Source organism: Daucus carota, chromosome 3, assembly GCF_001625215.2.
Source record: "Daucus carota subsp. sativus chromosome 3, DH1 v3.0, whole genome shotgun sequence".
Lineage (NCBI taxonomy): Eukaryota > Viridiplantae > Streptophyta > Magnoliopsida > Apiales > Apiaceae > Daucus > Daucus carota.
Window position 1 is genome coordinate 5374051 of NC_030383.2, and position 23219 is coordinate 5397269.

At 33.8% G+C, this 23219-nt stretch overlaps 1 protein-coding gene and 1 long non-coding RNA gene across 2 annotated transcripts; one reads left to right on the forward strand and one right to left on the reverse strand.

Moving 5' to 3' along the window:
• The first annotated feature begins 15751 nt into the window (after positions 1 to 15751).
• Positions 15752 to 16511, forward strand: LOC108212111 (uncharacterized). The gene is made up of 4 exons (XR_010290563.1): positions 15752 to 15835; positions 15948 to 16080; positions 16231 to 16277; positions 16384 to 16511. It is a non-coding gene; the product is annotated as an uncharacterized LOC108212111 (long non-coding RNA).
• A 4976-nt stretch (positions 16512 to 21487) lies between these two features.
• LOC108212112 (uncharacterized) lies at positions 21488 to 21832 on the reverse strand. Its single transcript, XM_017383843.1, has one exon. It carries the CDS (start codon positions 21830 to 21832, stop codon positions 21488 to 21490), a length of 345 nt encoding a protein of 114 aa, XP_017239332.1.
• Positions 21833 to 23219: the final 1387 nt, after the last annotated feature.

A 23219-nucleotide genomic window follows, 5' to 3' on the forward strand; every position in this document is an offset into this window, starting at 1 on the left:
CTCTGCTAGGCAGAATGGGTCCAATTTCAAATTCACCATGAATTATGTTGTACTGCACCGTAGACACACACTGCATTATCAAGAAAGTCCACCAGCTGCTAAAACCCATTGCCAACAACATTCCTTCTAAGAACTTCCATTCTATACAGTCATAAGCCTTAGAAATATCCAATTTAAGGGCCATATAACCTTCTTTCCCAAACTTCTTGCGTTTCAAATAGTGCATAATCTCGAATGAAATCATGATATTATCAGTAATCAGTCGTCCTGGGAGGAATGCACTCTGAGTGTCCGAGATTACAGTTTCTAGCACCTTTTTCAACCGGTTAGCAATGACCTTCGTAATGATTTTCATCACCACATTACACAAGGCTATAGGGCGCAGCTCTGATAAGGTAGTTGGGTGCTTTTTCTTTGGGATAAGCACAATATTCGTAGCATTCATTTCTTCTCCAATAAGCCCTGATGTGAAAAAACTCCTTGTCATGTGAACTAACGTCTTCCCTACAATCGACCAATTTTTCTGAAAGAACGCCGGAGTCATGCCATCTGGCCCCGGCGCTTTGTCAGGATGCATATGAAAAGTTGCCTCTTTCACTTCCTCCTCTGATATTGGCTTCAAGAGTTCATTATTTTGGTGCTCAGAGATAGAATTCGGAATATGCCTCAAGACTGCCTCAATGTGGTGTTGGTCTGCAGTGAACAATTGCTGAAAATACGTTTTAATTGCCTCCTGTAAACCACAATTCCAATCAACCCACTCTCCTTCTTCATTCTTAAGCCTCTGAATATGGTTATTACGTTTTCTGCTATTACAAGAAGCGTGAAAATATTTAGTGTTCTTCTCTCCGGCCTGTAACCATAGTTGTTTCGACCTTTGACGCCAAAATATCTCCTTCTGATCTAACACTAGATGCAACTGTCTCTTTACAGCATCATACTCTGCCAATGACTGCTCATCATGTTTATTCCTCAGCAACTTTAATTTTAACTTGCACGCCTTAATTCGTTTACCAAAGCAGCTTGTAATTTCTCTCCCCCACACTTCCAAACTTTCCGCACAATTTTTAACTTTTTGCATGACTCCACTGTTACTATTTTCCTCCCAGCGATCCTTTATAATTTGAAAACACATAGGCTCTGTTAGCCAGGCATTCTCGAAGCGAAATTGTCTTCTCCTATTGCCTTTAGTTTGCTGCTCAGGGATTAGAAGTAATGGGCTGTGGTCGGAAGGCGAACCTTCAAGATTATATACTTTAGCCATATGGAACACAGATAACCATTGTGTATTAGCAAGCACTCTGTCAAGGCGAATTTCAATCCAGTGCTCACTATTACGACCTCTCTCCCAAGTGAATTGGTGTCCAGTTATATCAAGATCAGTAAGCTCAGTATCATGCAAACATTCATTAAACCCGTCTATCAGATGATCAGGGTATGGGGCACCTCCTCTCTTATCTGCTTGAGATGTCACATTATTAAAATCACCAACTAAACACCATGGTAGGTTTGCATCCCGTGCCAGATTTCTTAATAAATCCCATGTTTTGTGTCTTTGGGATCGCATAGGCTCACCGTATACTCCTGTTAAGCGCCAAGTACATCGCTCCTTTGAATTAACAGTAATGTCAATATGAGATTGAGAGAAGCTCGACACCTTCACACTCTCCGTATCTTTCCAAAACATAGCTATGCCCCCACTCCTCCCTTGAGGTTCCACAGCAATGAACCCTTCAAACCCAAGATTGCTACACAACTCTTCCATCTTGACATAACTACTAATAGTCTCACTTAAAAAACAAAAGAAGGCCTCTCCATACGGGTTAGATCTTTTAGGAACTGAATTTTTCCAGGGGAACCCAAACCCTGGCAGTTCCAAGCTAGAGCATTCATAATGAATGGCGGGTCTGCATAGCAGAACCCGCCAATAACTCGTTTTTTGAATGGTGAAGGTCTTCAGCTTGTGTTTCCATCTCTGTGTTTCGATCCTGGGTCACAAGAGTAGTGTTACTATGTTCAGAGTCCAAGTCCACTCTCCGTCTTTTAGGATCCGTTATTAGAAGGCTATCCGGCCCACTTGTATTTTCCGCCAAGACTGCATTTGAATTATTTACAGGTGGCATATTATGATCAATCATATTAAAGTCTTCCGGATTTCCACCACCACTTCCTATTATCACTCCCTTGACAGTCGGGCTAACTAAATTATTCCCCTTATCTCGCTGGACAAAACTAATTCCCCCTTCTTCTCCTGAAACATCGCGGATTACACCATCAATCTCCATGAATCTCGCTCCCATTGCTGCTGCCGGAGAACTCATTTCCGGTGTCTTCCAAGCTCCACTTCCGTCCACCCCATTTCTCAGCCATTTTGACCCTATATTCAAATTCTTTCCGCCTCTCGCTGGTGCTCTCAGCCATGATCCATATGCCCTACTGATTTCCTTATCAGGATGTGCATACACTATTCCACAATCCCGTTCTGAATGCCCCATAATACCGCAAACGAAACAGAACGTGCTAAGTCTTTCATACTTAAAGTTAACCCAATTCCAATCTCCGCCTTCCCGCTTCAATTTCATCTTTCTTTTAAGGGGTTTCGTAACGTCCATTGTAACTCGTACCCGTGCATACGCCTTCCACATCCCATTGAGATTTAGAGGATCTGTTTTGATTAGCTTTCCAACATAATTGCCAATACCTTGGATTATCTTCTCCGAAAAACAACCATTTGGAATATCGTACAATTGAACCCAGATGTCCATATAATTCAACAGAACTGTGTGCGGATCGTCTCCCTCCTGTAACTGATGAGTGACCAATAGGTTTTGTTCAAATGTCCATGGGCCTCCCTCCAAAACTTTCTGCATATCCAAAGAATGGTAGAACACAAATGAATATCTCTGCCCTCCTATGTCATGAATCTCCATCCCTTCCCTCGGGCGCCATAGTGAAGCGATCACATTCTGCATCGCGTTAAAATTAATGTTCTTCTCCGTAAGGAACCTGCCTATCAACACGTACTGCTTTGTTTTGTTCACATCCCCTTTTTCAACTATAAACCCTCCATCGTCCCCTTCCTCCAGTGATAACCTCGCATATAGCTCCTCTAAATCGTTTGATTTCGTTGCCATTGATCAGTAATTCTTAATACGAATGATAAACGAAAGAATAACACTTGTCATACAGACAAGACATAAACAACTCGCAACCAGTGCAAGACGGATACAAAATAATATTTATTTAATATGGTGAAAATATGTGGATCCGGCAATTTCATACACGACACGATTGAACGACACGAATTTTACGTGTTTGTGTTTAAGTTAGTACACAACACGGAAATACACGAATACGAAAGTACACGACTTAATTTGATGTCGGTTTTGGGTTTACTCATCGGGTACACAACACGGCACGAAATACACGAATTAATTAATTAATTATAATAATTAATAATTAATAATAAATAGTAATGACATGATTTATCATGCATAATTTAATTGTAATAGTAGTTTTTATATATAACATAGATATAATATCAAACAATATATAAAATTTAATTAAATATCAATTTTTAAAATATTAAAATGTAATTTAATATTTTATTTTTTTCGTTTTGTGTACATTTAGTGTCATGTGCTTGTCGTGTACTTTTCATGTTCAATTCGTGTCGTGTATTTTTAGAAAAATTTCGTATACTTCTTGTCGTGTCGTGTTATTTCATTTATTTCTTGTCGTGTTCGTGTTTTGATTTCAGGTACACAAATTCCGTGTTGGTGTTGGTGCACCAGGTACACGACACGAAAGTACACGACACGATTCAAATTGTCAGGTCTAAAAAAATGGATGAAACAAATAAGTGAAATTCGTTTTTATATTATATAGATATAGATGTATAAATTTCAAAAAAATTAAATATAAAAATTGAGAAAAACATTCTGAAATCAGATCATAACAAAATTTTATATAAATCTTATTTTGATTAACCAACTTTTAGAGTTGTTTTTCGATCCTCGAGGATAATCCAAACCTCCTAGCAACGAGTCTCGGAATGTATGATGTAATTCTTTTAATTAAATTTATCATAGACTTATGAGTCTTAAAAAATTTGAAGTTTTAAAAATGTACTACTAATACGCCATAAAGAAGTGGTTCTGATTCGTCCTCGTTTTCATAGGGTGTATAATTTGGGATCATTATAGATGCCAACAGAAAAAATACAAATTCCGAAACTTTTCAAGCCTATCGTATTCCGAGTAGCCCCGACTAATTTGGCGTTGGATTTGTGACGAATGTACAGCCGCTTAAGGACAAATTAGAATCATTTATTTGAGGCAGAAAGGGCCAAGGCAAAGAAAGATAACTTACACTATTAATAATGAACGCTTAAATTAAGCTGGCGAGTTGCGAATGCGTGGCTAATAATCAATTAATTTATACAAAATAATCTTTGCGATATTTGAAAAGCTTGCTATCTTTCTAGTCTACGAGAGGACACGCACGCGGCTCAATCTGTTTCGAAAGAAACACGAAGCATATTATATCAAATACATTATTTTTCTTGATATATAACGTGAAAAATATAATTAATTTGAAAAAATAATAAGATTTTTTTATCTAGTTTCCGTAAAAAAAATTGATAGTCGAATGCGACATATATTGGTGTGTAACTACAGGTTTTGGAGGAAAGCAAAATTTTAATTTTAAATATGGATTACTCCTCCAACCCAAATGAATAACAATTTTATAATTTTAGCCTTTTAAAAACAAATAAACAATTTTGAAATTTTACTTTTATTTTATGGTGAGAAGTGATACTTTCCTAAAATATTTTTTGAAAGAAAATTTACTATTTTTGGAAATTTTAAAATAGAAAAAATAAGAATAAAAAATATTTTTTTATTTTAAAATTTTATATATCAAATCAAAATGGGATGGAGTATACAAGTATCGACTTGAGAGATACGAGGTCACGTGTTTCTCTTAATTTTCTTTTTCTACATTTTGTTATCATTTTTAAAATTATAAAAATATGATCAAAAACTTGTTTAATGACCCTCTAAAAGAATAGTTCTGGATCCGTCCTACCCTTTGTATACAACCTCTTCTTTGCTTAGTATCTTTTTTTACCTTCCTCTTGAAACTGAAATTTCCTATGGAGAATTATAAATTTGGGGAAGAAGGTGAGGTATTTAACAGGCGAGGGGGACATGAGAGACGCAATAAATCAGCACAAGTTAGCCCGTTTTGGCGTAAGCACATGCGACGTACTGTACAAGAACATGACCTGTTCCGTTACATGCACAGAGACTAATTATGTTACATGACAACCAGCTAGCAATCAACCCCAACTGATTTAAAGCCTACCTAGCTCTACTTACTTCTATAGCTAGCTACTAGTAATATAAATACACACACACATATCGCATAATATACTATCGAGTAAAAGACAATATGTGTACCTGTAGTTTCACTCATATGCAATTTGTGTATATGAAGTTTTATAATAGCAGGATGTGTATCTGGACTTTGAATTTGCGTGCGAAATGTGTATTTCTCTTTACTGGACGTTTACTAGACGTTAGTTCCGTTAGTTCCGTTTGCACCGTTTACAGATCTTCTCAAACACTTAACTGTCGCATATGCAATTTAGCAACCAATGGCTATTTTAAAATGAAAATTCAGTAAATGTTTTAAAAATCAAATTAAGTGCTAATTTACATCGGTATTATTTATTGAAAAACAAAAATTTATATCAATATTTATACTAACAAATAGATATTTATCTTTAAATATATCATCAAATCATCAAAAATTCATTAATTACTTTATCTCTCTTAAGAAATTTAGAGAAACTATTACTGGAGAATTTGATTATTAATATAAGATTCACATAAATATAATAAAAGATGAAATAAAATTTAAAGATTTGTTTATAATTATATTTGAATCTTCATTAATGTATTTGAGTTTTGTGTGTGAATAAAATAAAATTTAAATTAGAGAACATCGTAAATAAAAGATTTATCTTTTATTCGGAATTGAAAACAATTTTTTTTATTTTTCAATATTTTTAGTCCTACGAATTAGAAATTCAATATACAATAGATTTTTATAATTAAAATAATTTTAAATTTTCTTTCAAAAGAAAAAAAAATAGTTTACATTTTTTTAATAGGAATCAGATGTTTTGACTAGCTGATCGAAACAGATGTTTTGACTAGCGGATTAAATTAGCGATTTCGTGTAAAATTGTTTGGTAAATAGCTGTTTCATTAGTTTTTATGACACATATCAAAACCTGTAACCCAAAAAACTCTATAAGTAATTTTCAGAAAATTAACTTTTTGAGCTCAAACCTCTATTTCAATATACTAACTATCCAACACTATTATTAGTCAAACCTCTACATCATCCCAAATCTCTAATTTTTCCCTTCCAAACACTGCCAAAATCCAATTACATGACAATAGCGGCACACAGTTACGTGTAATAATAACCGAGGGTGTCATTAAAAAATTAAAATATCAGTGGCTATGCAACACTTAAATTTGAGAAGATATGCAAACGGAGCAAACGGAACTAACGTCAAATACACATTCCGCACACAAATCCAAAGTCCAGATACACATCTTGCTATTATGAAACTCCATATACACAAATTGCATATGAGTGAAACTACAGGTACACATATTGTCTTTTACTCTATACTATCCTAACCCTACCATGATCAAGCCTCATCATACGTTACTTTCTTCAAATTCCGTAATACTTGATCACATGATATCCCATGTGACCACCCATCGCTTCCCGCCCATGACTATCATTTACTACTGCCATGTATCTACCTCCTCAAACACACCCAACCCCCTCAATGCTCTTTCAAACAATATTTTATAATTTTATTTAAAGCAAAGTTACATAATCAGAATTATGAAATATTCTCCATGTCCTTTTCAATTTTTTACATTGAGGAGTGAGGACAGAGGTTCGACATGCATTTTAATAATCTCATGATAAAGTTTGATAAATTCTTTTGAATTTTTTTCTTCGGAATAAAAATTTACTATCAAAATTTTTATACGAAAAAAATTCAAAAAAAAGTTTCGAAACTTTATTTTTATGCGCTTTCAAGTGCGTGTCGAGCAATGTACAGTATAAAAAAAATGAGAGAGACGGAGCGAGCAGTCAAAACACAACCTTGAATTTAAAGATATTTGAAATTCAAGTTTTAGGATGAATCAAGATTTGATATCATATTGTGACAATCCAGTTCAAAGCTTAAATATTTTTTTAGTCAAGTCACAAATTTCAAATTTCGGATTTCAAAATAAGCGCAAATATATTGGCCCAGATGCGATAATTTGGATAATTTAAAGGTGCGTCATGTGTCTTTGAAAGATCAATTATTTACCGGTATATTTGATAGTCATACTTATTCTTATAAGCTGAAATAAAATATTCACACTCCTTTATATGATACCAAAGTGTCACAATTTTCGAATTAATTTTTACTTAAAAGTTAGGAACTAAAACTTTTACTTTTAAAATTAAGACTTAATTACCAAAAAAACTACTAAACTTTTGTGATTTTTTCATCTTAACCATAAAACTGTTTTTGTTGCAGAATAATGCAACTAAGTAATACAAAATCAATTTGACATAACCCAGTTTTAATGAGTCTCTAACCATAGTTAATTCATAGCTGAAATGAATGTCACACGCAGCACAAGACATCAATTTTTTTAATTTAATTTTAAAATTTTACATAATTTATTATACATACATAAAAAGTCAGCTATATTTACATTTTCTTTTGTGTATAAAAATTCAAATGATAAATTTTTATTTAGGAAAAGTAATAAAATAATTTATGAAATTAAATTTTTTAGATATATTAAAATGCGTGTCAAACTCTCGTTATCATATCATTAAAATATTGCAAACCACCACAATATTTTAATAAGGCTAAAAAGAATAATATAGTGTTAATAATCAAATCCGAACCTAACATCAGTGACAAAAAAAATCCGAATCCTAACATCAGTGACAAAAAAAATCATAGTTTAGTGCTAAGTTTCTAAATACACAATAAGTTTGATGGCGAAAAAATCTATTTTTTCTTAAATAAAATCATCAATTCGATATAAAATATAAATCGCATGAAAAATAATCGATATACACTACCTGATAGATGGTGGTTTCAAAAAATCACACTAACATCATCGCCTTCGAATATAAGTTTCAGCACACTCTGTGTTTGTGTAGAGTGTGAATTAGGATTTTGACCCTTAATGAGATAGTAAAAATATTAATAAAACCCATGTACCAAATAATTTAATTAATAACTTGATAATATATGTGGCACCCATCTTTATTTTAACTTAACCATGGTTATGAACTAGTGAGATTGGGTTTTTAAAATAAAGTTTTTTAAAGTTACTTGCATTATCCTGCAACAAATATACTATTATGGTTAAATTGAAAAAAACACGATAGTTATATGGTTTTTTTGGTAATTAAGTCTAAAATTAATATGTTGCTCGAGGCAAAAATATGCATGTAGGCTGCGCATGAATAGACCTGCATGCAAAATGACAAGGTTAAACAAAAGCGTGAATTCATTAAATTGTTTTGTTTCCTGACAAATTGAAATTTGATTTGCTAGGAGAAGATAACGCTCCACACACATGTTGTGAAATGACTTGATATCAAGTTGTACCGGTCAAGATAAGCATGTTATGTTCACCTCTATTACGAAAGTCATGTATAATAAATATACAAACACTGATTGATTAACATCTAAATCTATAAAGCGGAAAAATAGCCAATTCGTCGCAACCTAACAACGAGGCTCCAAAAGAGGCGAGACCAAATTAATCTCGTATTAAAGATAGTGGCTACAGATAATGACTTATGATCGAAAAGAAATGACAAGGAATTTAACTAACTTAATTAGATCATACATCGTTAATCAGTTCTCTCCGACCACCCACCGACAGAAGCGAAAGGGCCTTGCTATTTATTATCAAAAGAAATTAATTATATTATGGCCCAAATGGGGTTTAATAACAAACCCTAGTTTGCTAGAGAATTCTAGTAATGTTCTTGTGTGACCACCCCACATTGTATGGTGGAAGTTAATTTATACATCAGATTTAAAAATTATTAAATAATATTAAGTATTAAAATCTTTTAAAATGTCCCTGTACACTAGTAAAAAGTAAAGATAAATTTCAAAAATAAAATTATCTCACTAAAAATTTAGAATTTTCGACTTTTTATATTTTGACTTATAAATCGAACATTAAGGATTACTTTTACACAAATAGTATAAATAAGCTGATTCTGATTTATAAATTCAGAAGCTCGGAATAAAAGGCAGGCCAAGACGAACAGACCAATATATGCTGGCAAAGAATTGGACCAAGCTTTTAAAACTCTCGTAAGTTTTTGGTTGGATTGGCGACATTGATGCGTTTGATCTGGCCATATGCACAGTGTTTCTCAGTTACGAATAAATGAGACTGACAGACGATGCATTTAATTTCGGTTCGAATCGACATCGATTGCGACAACTGATGTTGTCACAGATTGCTCATATATAGCAATACTGGAGCCACAATAACCCGACTCTTTTTTTTACTCTTTTAACCAACACATAACAAATACCATCGGCAACGGCAAGTCTTTGCATGTGCATGTAGCATGTAGGTACGTGCAAACGCAAACCACACAGAATGACAGCGGACAGATTAATCTAATGTCGTCTGTTATATTATGCTGGTCATATGCTGGATTATTGAGCTTTAATTAGCTGATTTAATATTTGATTAGATAGTTATTACCAAACATATATAAATCAAACTGTCTATAGTGAAGATGTAATTAGACCTGAGACATGCAAGGGAAGCCAGATGGAGAAACATGAATCGATTCGGAGCTATTTTTTTGTTATCTTCCAGCTTCAACAGTACGCAAATCCGGTTTAAAATAAAGAAAAATTATTACGATTTTTTAATATAGAATTTTAAGAAATCTAAACACTAATTAAACATTCTGTTGAGCTTAGCCAACCAATCAGATGCTCTTCCCACTTAAAAAAAAAAAAAGAAGAAGGCTCTTGCCGACTAAGAGCCCGTTTAGTTGAATGGTTGAACTTATGACTTAACATGACTTATTTGATAAGCAAAAAATGGGTTCAAAAAAGTGAAGTCAAAAAGGTACCTCAAACTAATTTTTGATTTTGTGTCAGCTTCCAACTTATTTCTGACTTAAGTCGACTTTTGACTTATTACACAAGCAGACATTTTTCATCTTAAAGTTGGCTACAGTTTTAAGTCCCCACTTAAAACCGGGACAAACAGGCTCGAAGAGTATGGACTTTGTATAAATATTTTAGTTAAAAGTTATCTAAAATTCTATAAAGGGAAACTTTAGTCAAGTATTCCTGACTATAGGTGAACATTTTTTTCGACTAAAACTTTATCCAATCTAACGATATTCTTGTATATATATATTAAAGAAATTTCACATCATTTACTATCATATTAAAATAAAATAGTATATCTAGATTATAATCTAGAAAATAGTAAAACAATACTGTTTTATAATATTATCTTATTATTATAGCCATCTCCACGTTTACCGGCATATCACAGTATTGGAAGATGTATGTAATAGTTATATGGTACCATGCTACAGCGATCGCTACAGTCCCCACTACAATGTTCGCCTCCCACTACAGTGCGCGGACATCTCAAAGTGAAACTCATCATTACAAAGTACAAAACAAAAAGGATAAAAAGGATGCACAAATTCCAAAAGGACACAGAAAAGGACAGTTGATACACCAAACAGACAACCATGCTGGGGAGCAGGTATAGACCCGCGCGGAGCAGGTATGGACCCGCGTCCGCCACTGTAGCCACAGTGACGGGCAAGGGCCCATATAAAAAGCTTCCCAACCAAAGTGAAAGGTAAGTACAATTTTTCCCACACAAGCTCTCCCCACAAAGCATATCGCACCCTACATATTTAGAGTGAAAACTCTAAAATCACCCTACTTATCGAGCATTCCGATCACTGGTTATCACGCTGGAGGCGCTTCACGGGACACATCCCCGTGCGGCGTTGTTTTGCAGATTAGGTAGCGACCTGGGATTCCCGGAACAGTGTATTGGAACCTAGATGAGAAAAGGAGTTATCAAATAATATTTCATCTTATTTCAAATAATAATTTTAATCAACACAATTATAAATAGACTCTTTGAGTAAGCCAAAAACCTAACTTAATTAATTCTGTGAGTCCCTGTTGAACCTAATATCTTATTATTGAATATTTCGTGCCTGATTCATGTGATCGAGGTCCCGAGTCGACCACGACATATACTGTATCTGTACACGAAAATGAATGTCGAGAAACACTGAGCAAAAGGTGAGACCAAGCCTATCGAAAGCAACCAATTGATAAATAACAGTGTTTCGACATTGTCCGATAAGCTTCACTAGTCATTAGTGTACGCAGAAATGTGGTCCTCTCCGACATGTCCACCGATGTAGTACCATGCGCAAGTAATCCACACAAATAGAGATGTCCAATTCAAGTTTACATCACCATATAAAATATTCGCAAGAAATGATCCTGCCATAAAGTAAAAGAAAGACTTAATTCAAGATACTATACTTCTACCGCATATGCATAATTGTGAGAGTAAGGGGTTAATGAGAATTCTTGATGAATAAAATTAAAAGAAAGACTTAATTATTCTACTTAAATTATATGTAATAATAATTTTATAATATAAGTGATCTACGAGTTAAACATATAATATTAAAAATAAAATTTATAGATTATTTATTTCAGTGTTGAACTTGACTTTTATTGAAAAAACTCATAAAAAAGAAAATAACGCATTCAAAAGAAATACTTTTAGTTTTGAGTCAATTTTTCATTTATTTCTAGTTTTAACCAACTTCTAATTTATTACATAAATAAATATATTTTAATTTAAGATTGAAAATACAAATTCACGGGTGTTCCTTATTTGCATACCGAGAATCGAGATACACTCAATAAAACGTGGCCCAAGTTTAACCTGGCAAAAAACATATTCTTATTTGTTTTTTTAATCTGCTTTCAATACATATTTTTCTTCAATTTAATGGATACTAAATAAAAACACCAGACGAGAAATAAAACTGCAGCTGAATAATATTTTTCAAATAATGATAAATGAAAAAGAATTGTTTTCAAGTTGGATATGCTAATATTTATATTCCTTCTTAAAAGTAGAATCTACAAAAAAAACTGAAGTAACCTTTTTGTCATGATTGGGCTTTTAGAAGAAACAGCATTCCTGAAAAACGGAAGAAGTGTCCGATATGAAATGCAACACTACCTATTCTTTGGGGCCCATATTGATACCCGTTTAGTTTGTAATTAGTATTCTTAAAGTAAGAAAATAAAAAAAAATGGTTTTCAGCAAAAAGTTTAGACCCACAAAATAATAATACAAACGGTCCATATTGCAGGTTGCTCTAAAAGTATTAAGACTTTTATTGAAATAATTTAGTGTGCCTTTGCCCATTATCAGAATAATATAATTAAGAGAAAAAGTATCAAAATTATGCAAAAATTAGGTTTTTTATATGAAAAAAAGGGCTTAAATATTGTCTCATTGTTCCTCCAACTTAGCAATAATAAATATGTTTGTAAAAATGTTTCTAAAATTGGGCTGTGGGCTAGCATTTCAAATGAAAACATGTGGGTAATTTGAAGTGTAGGCCGGCCCTTGGACATTCTACATACAGTGTAGTAATCCAAACGGACCGCTTTGAATGGAACATGATCATGAATCACTGGCCTTACGAATGTCTTAACTCCTCATTCTTCCTATAAGGCTGTAATCCAGCCCACATACTACTTTACCGGGTGAACAGCCCAACCTTGGAACAGCCTACACAAAGATTGGAACTCTAACTGTTCCATTATGATATCTCACCGGTAGCCCAGCGAACCCAAATGAGATGAAATCTAACCAACAACTGTATTACCATTGACCACCACAATTTTCTTTTATTTGAAAATTAAAATTTTGACTTTTGACATCATCTTAGATGCCTTGTAAAATTATATTATGGATTAAAATTCCAGCATCTATTTTTATTTAAAAAGATAAAATAATTTTAACCACCAAACAAACATATAAGAATATGCACTAAAAATTAAATTGAAAACTAAAATCTATACCATACTATAAAAAGCCAACATGGGTATATTTTGTAGTCCTACTTTTTCTTCATAATTTTTGGTTTGGTCGTTGTTTTTTGGTCTTTTTTTATGTTACTTCGTATCCTATTAGTAATAAACAACTACTCTTCTCAGACTTCTACTTTCTCCTGGACATTGATCGTACAGACTAAAGCAAATAGGACACACCACATACACCTCCTCTCCGTCTCTACCACAGCCACCTCCTCTCCATCTCTGAACCACCACCCTCTCCGTCTCTGAACCACCGCCCTCTGTCTTCCTCTCCGTCTCGGCGAACTCCGTAGCTGGACATTTATTCTACTTATCGAACTTCATCTTCGGTGAAGGTTTGTTCTTCATACACATATAATCAATTATATTTCAAGTTTCTCTTCTGAAAATATATGGATATGGGTTTGTTATCCGTTGGTTATTTATCTTAAATTTCAGTAATTTAGTTGCCTATAAGAATTGATTAATTTGATCTTTGTTTTTAGCTGCCTTTGTTGTGCTCTTTCTTTGGTTCCTGGTTGTTGTCTTTCTTTGCACGTAAAGTGTTTGATGTGAGAGTTGTTTGAAAAATTAAGTCAATGTGATTGCATTCGGAGTTGTTTTTGACAAACAATTCTCCATAACTCAGCAGCTTTATGCTTAAAAACATAGGGGAATTCAACATATGTGCTTTGCAGGTGCTACCTGAATCAAGCACTACCACTTGCGTTTTGCAATGCACCTTACTATTTTATAAATGCTAGGCTGTTTAACTTTGAGAATGCTTCGATTTGAATTATCCGTTTGTTGACGTCTTTTTACTGTGTTGCTTAAACACTCGGTCACGACGACCACGATTTTTTAGTACTGCCAAGTGCCACGAGTCCGGGTGGAATCCTATTTTTTCTTCTAGTTTTTTGGTTTGGTCATTTTTTTATCGTCGCGCGCTAGACTAACACTGGAAATTGTTTCCTATTAAAATTCAATCTCCTCGTAGATATTGGTTTTGCAAACAAAAACAAATACTACAACATTCGTAACACACTCACCTTCGCGCTCTGTGTCTCTTTCCATCTCTCAAGAACACTGCTTAATTTCAGGTATGTTTTGTATACATGTATATGTATATGAGTTCTGTATGTATTTATTTGTTCTGAATGACTAGCTTTCTTTGTTATTCATTGTTTGTTTATCTTAATTCACTAATTTAGTTGCTCATGAGGATTGATTAATTTGATCTTTGTGTTCAAGTAATTCACTTTTTATATGCACATCACTGTTGTGCTCTTTCTTGGTTCTTGGTAGTGTCAACTGCCTCAAAATCATGAAAAAAGCTGAGAATGAATGATGCAGCTAAACTGTTTGATCTGAAAGTTGTTTGAGACGTCAACTCACCGTGACAGACTCACATAATAACATAAAATTACTCACTCAATAGTAATGCACATCTGAACTCTAAATTTAATCCTCAACTACCAAGTAGTACTAGGTTTTTTCAGGCTTAGAACCGGGAACATCCAAGGGGGCTACTGTAACACATAGCCAGATTCATGTGTAATATTGGGCAATTGCCATGAGTTTCAGTTTGCGGGCATGCTTCTGTAATATTACTCGCTGTGAATGCATGGTATTAGTAACATATACTCAATGTATAGAACTGGCTCATAAAACTGAATCATACAAAGATTACTACTACACTGTATCAGTCCAACACTAACACATACAGTAGCTCATAAAACTGCCTCTATATTAGTATTTAGTAGTATAATATAGGATTCCATCTTCGGAAACATGAACTGAGCCTGCAATTCTTTTAGCTTTTTACTTTCACCATTATACTCCTTCCTAACAGTATGACAGCAACTTAAGCACTAGAAACCTTAGCCTTCAGATCACTTACATCCTTCAATGTCTATATATACCAGCAAATAAGAAGATATAGTATATTAGCAAAAAAATAATGCTCCACCTTCTGCCTATAAGAGTAATTGCTAATTGATAAATAGGAACCAGGAACAATTCTGCCGATCATGGAGTTCTAGCTGGTTTTGCTTTACACGAGCTTCATCCTTTCGTATTGTAAGTGTTTGCTATGTTTCTGAGCTTTCCTTATTTGCTGAAATTGTGTTTTTATGAGTAAGGTTCAGTTGAGAGAGGGAGAGGGAGATTACATTTCAGTTCGTAGTCAAATGTGTTTAGTCAGTTATGAAGTATCAAGTTTCTAGCATCTTGTTACTCTTTCAATATACAATTATGTGTGCGTTATGTTTTTGCTTGAATTTGATGTGTTTATGTGTGTCTTTGGTTATGCCTGAGCAGTTGAATATACAAAAAGAGGAATCGAAGAAGAAAGAAGTTCATGTTGAAGATAATGTGTGCCGGCGCAGTCTCCTCGATTCAACTGCTCGGTAATTAGTAGTTTTAAGCATGAAATGGAGTCTATTTTTCATTGATTTGATGTGTTTGATAACGTCTTTTGTTTGCGGCTTCAGTACTAATTTTGGTGTTTTCGTGTAGTTATGTATTAATCCTTTAAAAGAGACAGAATTGATATTATACGGTGGCGAATTTTACAACGGCAACAAGGTAAGAATAAATAAAAAATGTTTCGAGTGTGATATGCCAATATACAGGTTAGTTGGAGTGTTGATGAATTTGTCTTGTTTGGAACTGAATACATGATATTGGGTTACTGCAGACATATGTATATGGTGATCTTTATCGCTACGATGTAGACAAGAATGAGTGGAAATTAATATCTAGCCCTAACAGCCCACCTCCTCGTAGTGCTCATCAGGCTGTTGCTTGGAAGAACTATCTTTATATATATGGTAAAATAACTATTTACAGTCATATGTACAATGCATGCATACAATAATGTATTTATCTCTCTTTGGCTAATGGGCATGCACAAGTCTATAAATAAACGTTCTCGCACTTTCCTGTGGATTGATATGGGATTCTGGTTTGTTGGTTCATAGGTGGTGAATTTACCTCTCCTAATCAAGAGCGTTTCCACCACTACAAGGTAGAAACTGTATTACCTATTACATAAATTGCTTTCTTTCTGCAGATCTGCACTTATACATTGTTTTTGTGTTTGGAATTTTGCTTTTGGACTTCGTTTCTTCCAGGACTTCTGGATGTTGGACTTGAAAACCAATCAATGGGAACAACTAAATTATAAGGGATGTCCTAGTCCTCGCTCAGGTCATCAAATGGTACGTTTTTATGTTCTCTGTTTACCTGAATATTCATTGCAGGCACAGATTATGAATTTTTTTCCTACATGGTTATATGTAAGGAATGTAGACCGTATATTGCTGATATGAATCACTTTCATTCACTGAAGCTACTTATCCTTTGAATTTTATAATTCTTGTAAAATTTTATATTATACATTTTGCAATGCATATTAGGCTGAAACTGAACCATAATAATAATCTATGCCAGTGTTGTGGGTTACTCAAATATATTCCCCCCTTTCAAGCAGTGGCGTAGCTAACATAATTGTCGATGGGGTCAAATTGCATATGTAATATGAGGCTAAGGTGTAGTTACCCCCTAATGTACAGTGCTAAATAGCTCCAACTGTACTTGTAACTGGCTTCTGAATTTTTGATACATCATATGATCGAAAGTACTAATCTAAATTGATAGATATTAAAATAAAAAATAAACAAGTATAGCTCATTTCCCTGGGATTTAAAACCACCCTTGTGCTATCACTTTTCCCTTTTATTTTTGCCACAGGCTAAAAGACTAAGCTTTTTACACGAACCATTTATAGAATAGATATTTATGTAAAAAGTGATGAATCTTTAACATCCTGAGTGCTTCAAATTTGTTTCCCCATCCCCTGGTTTGTGTCTAAGATGATCTTTACAACCAAATGATATCAAATGATCTTTACAGGTAATATACTTGATCAGCTTTACAACCTATGAAGTCCATCGTTTGCCTCTCTAGTGATGCTCTGTCATATTCTATTCACTTTATTTCTTATTGTCCCTTTTTGATAAATATCAAGATCTCTATTCAAGAAACAAGAAATTTAATTGTAGCCAAATAAATAGACACATCATTTCATGCTTGGTAATCGGGATATTTGATGCTAGGCAGTATTAGCAAGAGCTCAAGCTGGAGCTTACATGGTTTAGTTAGAGCCTTCTTTTCATTAGAAGTACAACCATATTCTTCCCTTTGTTTTATATTAGGGGTGCATTTTCTAATTGATATTAGATTTTCTCTGTCAATATTTTATAGTACCGGAAACTGATGCATTTGTTTATTTTTTCCTTAGCAGTCTATGTGAAGGTAGAGAGTTACTAGATCGGATTTTGTCAAGGTGATTATTTCAAGAATTGTAAATATATTTGTACCAGCGGTGCTGGTATTTCTTAGTATCGAATTTGATGCTTTCCAGTCGAACTAAACCTTTCCATTGTTTTTCAACAGGGGTGGAGGATATGCAGAGGACGACGCTAAAATCATTATTGTGCAGATACTAAGAGTGGTTGCCTTCTGTCATCTACAAGGTGTTGTGCACCGTGATCTGAAACTGGAGGTATTAGTTTAATACATTGTAGTGTTTTTAAAGTATTAGTTGCTTATATGACTTGGATTCATCTTGTAATACACTCAAGGTGAAAAGCACACAGAAATTCACTTTATCCTCTCTGTTTGTACCGTCAGTCACTCCCAACCAAGCTACTAACTTAATCAATTGGCAAAACTTTCTTTTCGCGGCAAGAGACGAGGATGCCCCATTGAAGATCATAGATTTTGGCCTATCTGATTTCAGCAGGCCAGGTATGGTTGCTCATATTAAGTTGTCTTCTTGTCTGGTTTATTTTTTTTGTAGACCTCATACGACTACTTACCACAGAAGAAATCACATTGTAATTTAGTATTTGTTTGTATCTAATATATGTTTATATATAGTTCCTTAGACTCGCAACCTCCTGGATTGTGTATAGTCTAGATATATCCACTGGCCATGACTTCTGTATCCGGAAGTCGTTTGAAGCAAATAAAGGAAATATACCATGGAATAAAGGCATGAAACATACTCCAGGTAGATAACAACATTAATAAACTTGAAATCAAAATTAGAGTATATTAGAATTGTTATGTCATTTGTCATTTTTATAAATAACCTCTGTTGCATTTATAGAAACACTACGGAAGATTAGAGAGAAGACTAGGCTTGCAATGCAGAATCCTAAGGTGATGTCATGTAAGAATATTGTTACACAATAACTGCAAAAAAACATGAAAATCATATATACTATTCAATTTTGCTGAGAAGAACTAATTTGCCAAATTACTGAGAAGAACTAATTTGCCAAATCTTGATAATACTATCTGTTACTGGACTCTTCAATTTTGCCGTTGCACTTCAGTACAGAATAGTACAGGACATGAATGTGGTTGTGTGGTATGATCGGCACGAATAAGGAACTAGTCTGGGTACCCATATCCTGCATCCTTTAGTAACATAGTGTTTACTTAATGTAATGGCATAAAATCCATGACAATAGATTAGCATTTTACAGTAGTAAAAATGAATGCTGTTCTTCCCATATTATATAACACATCTGCTAGAGTTACAAAAATCTACATGGAGATGGAATGGAAAAGGCAGCTTAGCAACTCAGCCAGCACAGAAATATTCCTAAGCCTGAAACTCATTCACAACTTTGGCGCCTCCATCTAATCTCCTTCCGAGTTTGCTGTATTTTTCTGGAGTTGGAAACACAAACTTGACATCTGATGTAGCAACAATTGGCATCCATTCTCTGGTTTAGGGTCCAATAGTAGTTCTTGCATCTGAGAACAGAGCGACAAGGCTTTTTGGTCGCTGGTACAAGATTCAGCAACCAACTTGAGAAATTTGCAGCTCTGATCTTGACAGTTTGGTTTCTATATTTGGTTTCTGCAACTAGGACACTTTGTATTTTAATTGCTTAAAAAGCTTTAGAATATAATTTATGGTGAGATCTCGATCGAGATGTTTGTTAATGATTTTGAACTCTGCTCCTAATCAAGGATTAGATCGACCTACCTTTATTTACAGAAAATTCTTGTGGCATTAGTATAAATTTCAATTATATTAATATCACAAGAAATTTTTAACAAATATCTGATATTTTTTCCTTTTGACTTATTTTATTCCAATTTTCCCATGCTTCTTATCTTTAAATTTAAACATACACTTTCATCAATAATATCTAAAACATAAACAATAAAAGAACCTCATTATTTTATGTGACTAATTAATTTATAAAAAATACAAAATTTTTCTAAACAATTTAATAATATTAAAAAATTATGAAAAATAAAAACATCCGTGCTTTGCACGGGTTTTAGGCTAGTAATAAATAACACGTAAAACTCGTTATATTTTTTCATCAAATAAGAAAGTATGATTATACACCTAGAGAAAAGTTCTATGGAGACTGATTTTTGTTGAGGCTTTAGAGACTTAATCACAGCCATCCATTTCTTACCCATCCAAGGGCTTGCAGATATTTGTCCTGCATATTCTTTTTCTCTCCCTATCATGTCCTCCACTTCTAAATCGGTGAACAAGCAGAAATTCTAAATTCTGCATTACATAAAATAATAATTCCATAATATTGGTGTTCAATCACCGAAATCATAACAAATAAAAATAATAATTGCATACAAAATAAAGATGTAGTTGGACATTGTTATGATGGGCACTGAACTTATTGTCATTGTCCTGCAACAAATTGAATTTGTTGCAAAATAACACTTAAATATATCACAAATATGCTAGACAAATTATTAATATTATATTACTAGAAATGCGGGACAAAAATAGTGTGAGTTATAAAGATAGTTTTGAATTAAAACTGAAACAAGAAATACAGGACAAGAATATTAATAATACATTACTAGAAATGCAGGACAAGAATAATGTAAATTATTAATATTACATTACTAGAAATGCAAGACAAGAAATATTTGATCATGTCCATTAATTGTCATATTATTTTAACGACAAGTCTCTGAGGACTCCAAAATTTTTGGTCTCCATTGAGCCCAACTCTATACACCCATATTGATTATACTTGACAACTGGACATTACTGAATCGAATTTTAAGTTCCACTATTTGTATTAAATTTCACGTTCTACTATTTGGATGAGATTTTATATAATTAACTTAAATTTGAGTATAAAAGTATATACTTATCATATTAATAAATTGCTAAAGAATCTCAAGGCATATTCCAGGATATTCGGCAGATGCTTGAGCACGGGGATGGAGTGATGTGTTCAACACTTTAACATCGTTGGCCGTTTCTCATCACATTTTAACGCTTAAAACAATGCCACAGTTTTGGATTAAAGCGCATATCAGTTAATAATGCAGTAAACTTACTTGTTACTACTATTAATCTATTCTAAAAGACAGCACTGAGCAGACGTCTGTGCAAATTTTCCACAAGTAATCAATTTAAAAGCCAAACCCAATTATTTCTTGAATAGTATTACATATTTTAAATTCTTACCTCAATTTATCCTCAAATAACGTGTTACAAATATACAGTATGCTTTAAATGAATGATAAGAGTATATCCGTATATGTTTATACCGAAATCCTATTATTATCGACATCAATAAAATTAATCATTTTTTTTGTCAGATAAAATTAATCATTTAATGTCACCTAAAATTTGAAAAAAGTACCTGGAACAAGTAACATTTTCCTTATGTTTATCTCCCCGAGCCAACTAATCCCCACCATTTAGGTTCTAAAAGTTAAATCACGACCGTTAAAAGTGATACATCACAGCACCAAGTATAACTCGCTTTCCGTCTTAGCAACGGATCTGAATCAGCGGAATTTAAAACTAATTAACCAGATTGATTAACAGTTTAACACGCATATTTTCCACAACCTATGCATCGGTTTAGAACCGAGTATAATTTGTTTCAATCGCCGTTTACAAAGCTAACTCGTTCCAAATATTATGTTTTTTGTCAGGTCGTTCCAAATAATTTTATTCTGTGATAAAACCGATTAAATAGATGCAATTCCATGGCAAATATATCATGCAAATTGCTTTTTACACAACGCAAACAAATCCGGTTCTATATACATCAAATTACATATACACATTATTGATACACTACAAATATTTAGTTCGGTTTAATACATGATCGATACGGGAGCCTTAAAATATAAAATCCAGGCTCTCGGGGATCAAAAATCGGAGCGATCATTCGAATCGAAAGCTAAACGAGAAGCAATAACCGAGTGATACATAGCATCATGAAACGCCGTGTCTTTCGTCATCAACCTCAGCTTTCTCGCCTTCTCTTCCGTAAAGCTTCCCGGCGCGATGCGAGATTTAATCGGCTCCGTTGTCTCCGGCTTGGCTTCGGCTTTGGCTGAGAGATCAGAGTCGAAGTAGTCTGGCTCGGAGGACCAGCTGACGAGCGGGGCCCACCACTTGGGATTTGAGGTTTTTTGTGTGCGAGAAGAGTCGTGGTTGCGAAAGGCGGATCGGACAGTGGTGGCGCGGAAGGGGAGATACGAGGTGGCCATGTCGATTGTCGGGAGAGAGGAGAGATGAAAGGAGTCGAGTTGAGTTGGTTAAGGTTATGTTTGGTGGCTTGAGAAATAAAGGAAAGTGGAGTTTGGTTTAAAAGGGATGCAAGAAGAAGAGAATAAGATAAGTCTCGACAGGTGGTGTGGGACTGACGTGCTGTGTGGGGTACCTTGGTTTGGTCACACTTTTTCTCTGTTTATTTACCGGATCCTCCGGTTACCAATTCACATTTCACATTTTCTAACAGGATAAGTTTTAACTTGTATTTTAACGACGACCACGGTGGTGTTTGGTCACGGCTTTTAGCTTTATTATAAATTAGATAAATTTATTTTGTACTATTTGAGTAATAAGTCAAGAGTATTTATAAAAAATCGAGAATGCTAGTTTTTGTTTCATGACTTTTGTTTCTTTCCCAAACACTCACTTATAAGTCTTAACTTGATTCTAACTTCTACTTCACTTCTTTACTTTAAGTCAGAAGCACTTATTTTTAATCTTAGTCATATAATCCCGATATTCTTCACTAACTTTATATATTTATCAATAAATTGCTCTCTCCGTCCTCCTGAATTTATACACAAGAAATGGTACGCACTTTAATATCTCTATTCACAATTTTATATATTTAATTTTCACATATAATATCTCAGATTATGTAAAACATAACAAATTTAATATTGTAAATAAATTATTTATTTATAGTGTTTTTAAAAAAGATATATAATATAAATCTTTGAACCATATAGACAGAGTTGATATTTAAATTCCATAACACAATTTTAATTATTTTTATTTCACTCATTTATATGCGTGTGTACATATATATTAAATGTAAATTATAATATAGTATTATTGATCGTCTTGAAAATTTTGAGCATGTTTAGTTTAATCCTTACGTATTAACAAGCGTATTTTCGTGAAATTTGCTTGAAAATTCGTCTCCGTTCTTTTATCAAAATGTTATCACTGGATTTTTTTTAGCTATAGAATGTTCCATTGAGAAAATATTAAAGTACCGGTATATGAGAACGTGTTTTGCATGTGAATGGACATCTTTGTCCTTAATCCTTGGTTGTCACTTGTCCGTATCGGTGAGGAAAGCCCAGTGGGAGTGAACATATTAGTTTAGGAAAGCTACAGGTGCAATTTGCTTAGACATGGAAAGCTGAAGAACAAAGGAACGGTCCAAGTTGGTACAAACCGGCCGCGTTAACACAGGTAAGACAAACAGAGATGCGGAATATGCTAGAAATCTTGTCAAAAAAAAAAAAACAAAAAAAAACCAAATGCTAAAAACAAAAACACGAATTAGCATGAAAAAAAAATGTGTGATCTCAACAGCTCTAAATCATTTTCTTTTTGCCAGCCTGTTCGTATAAT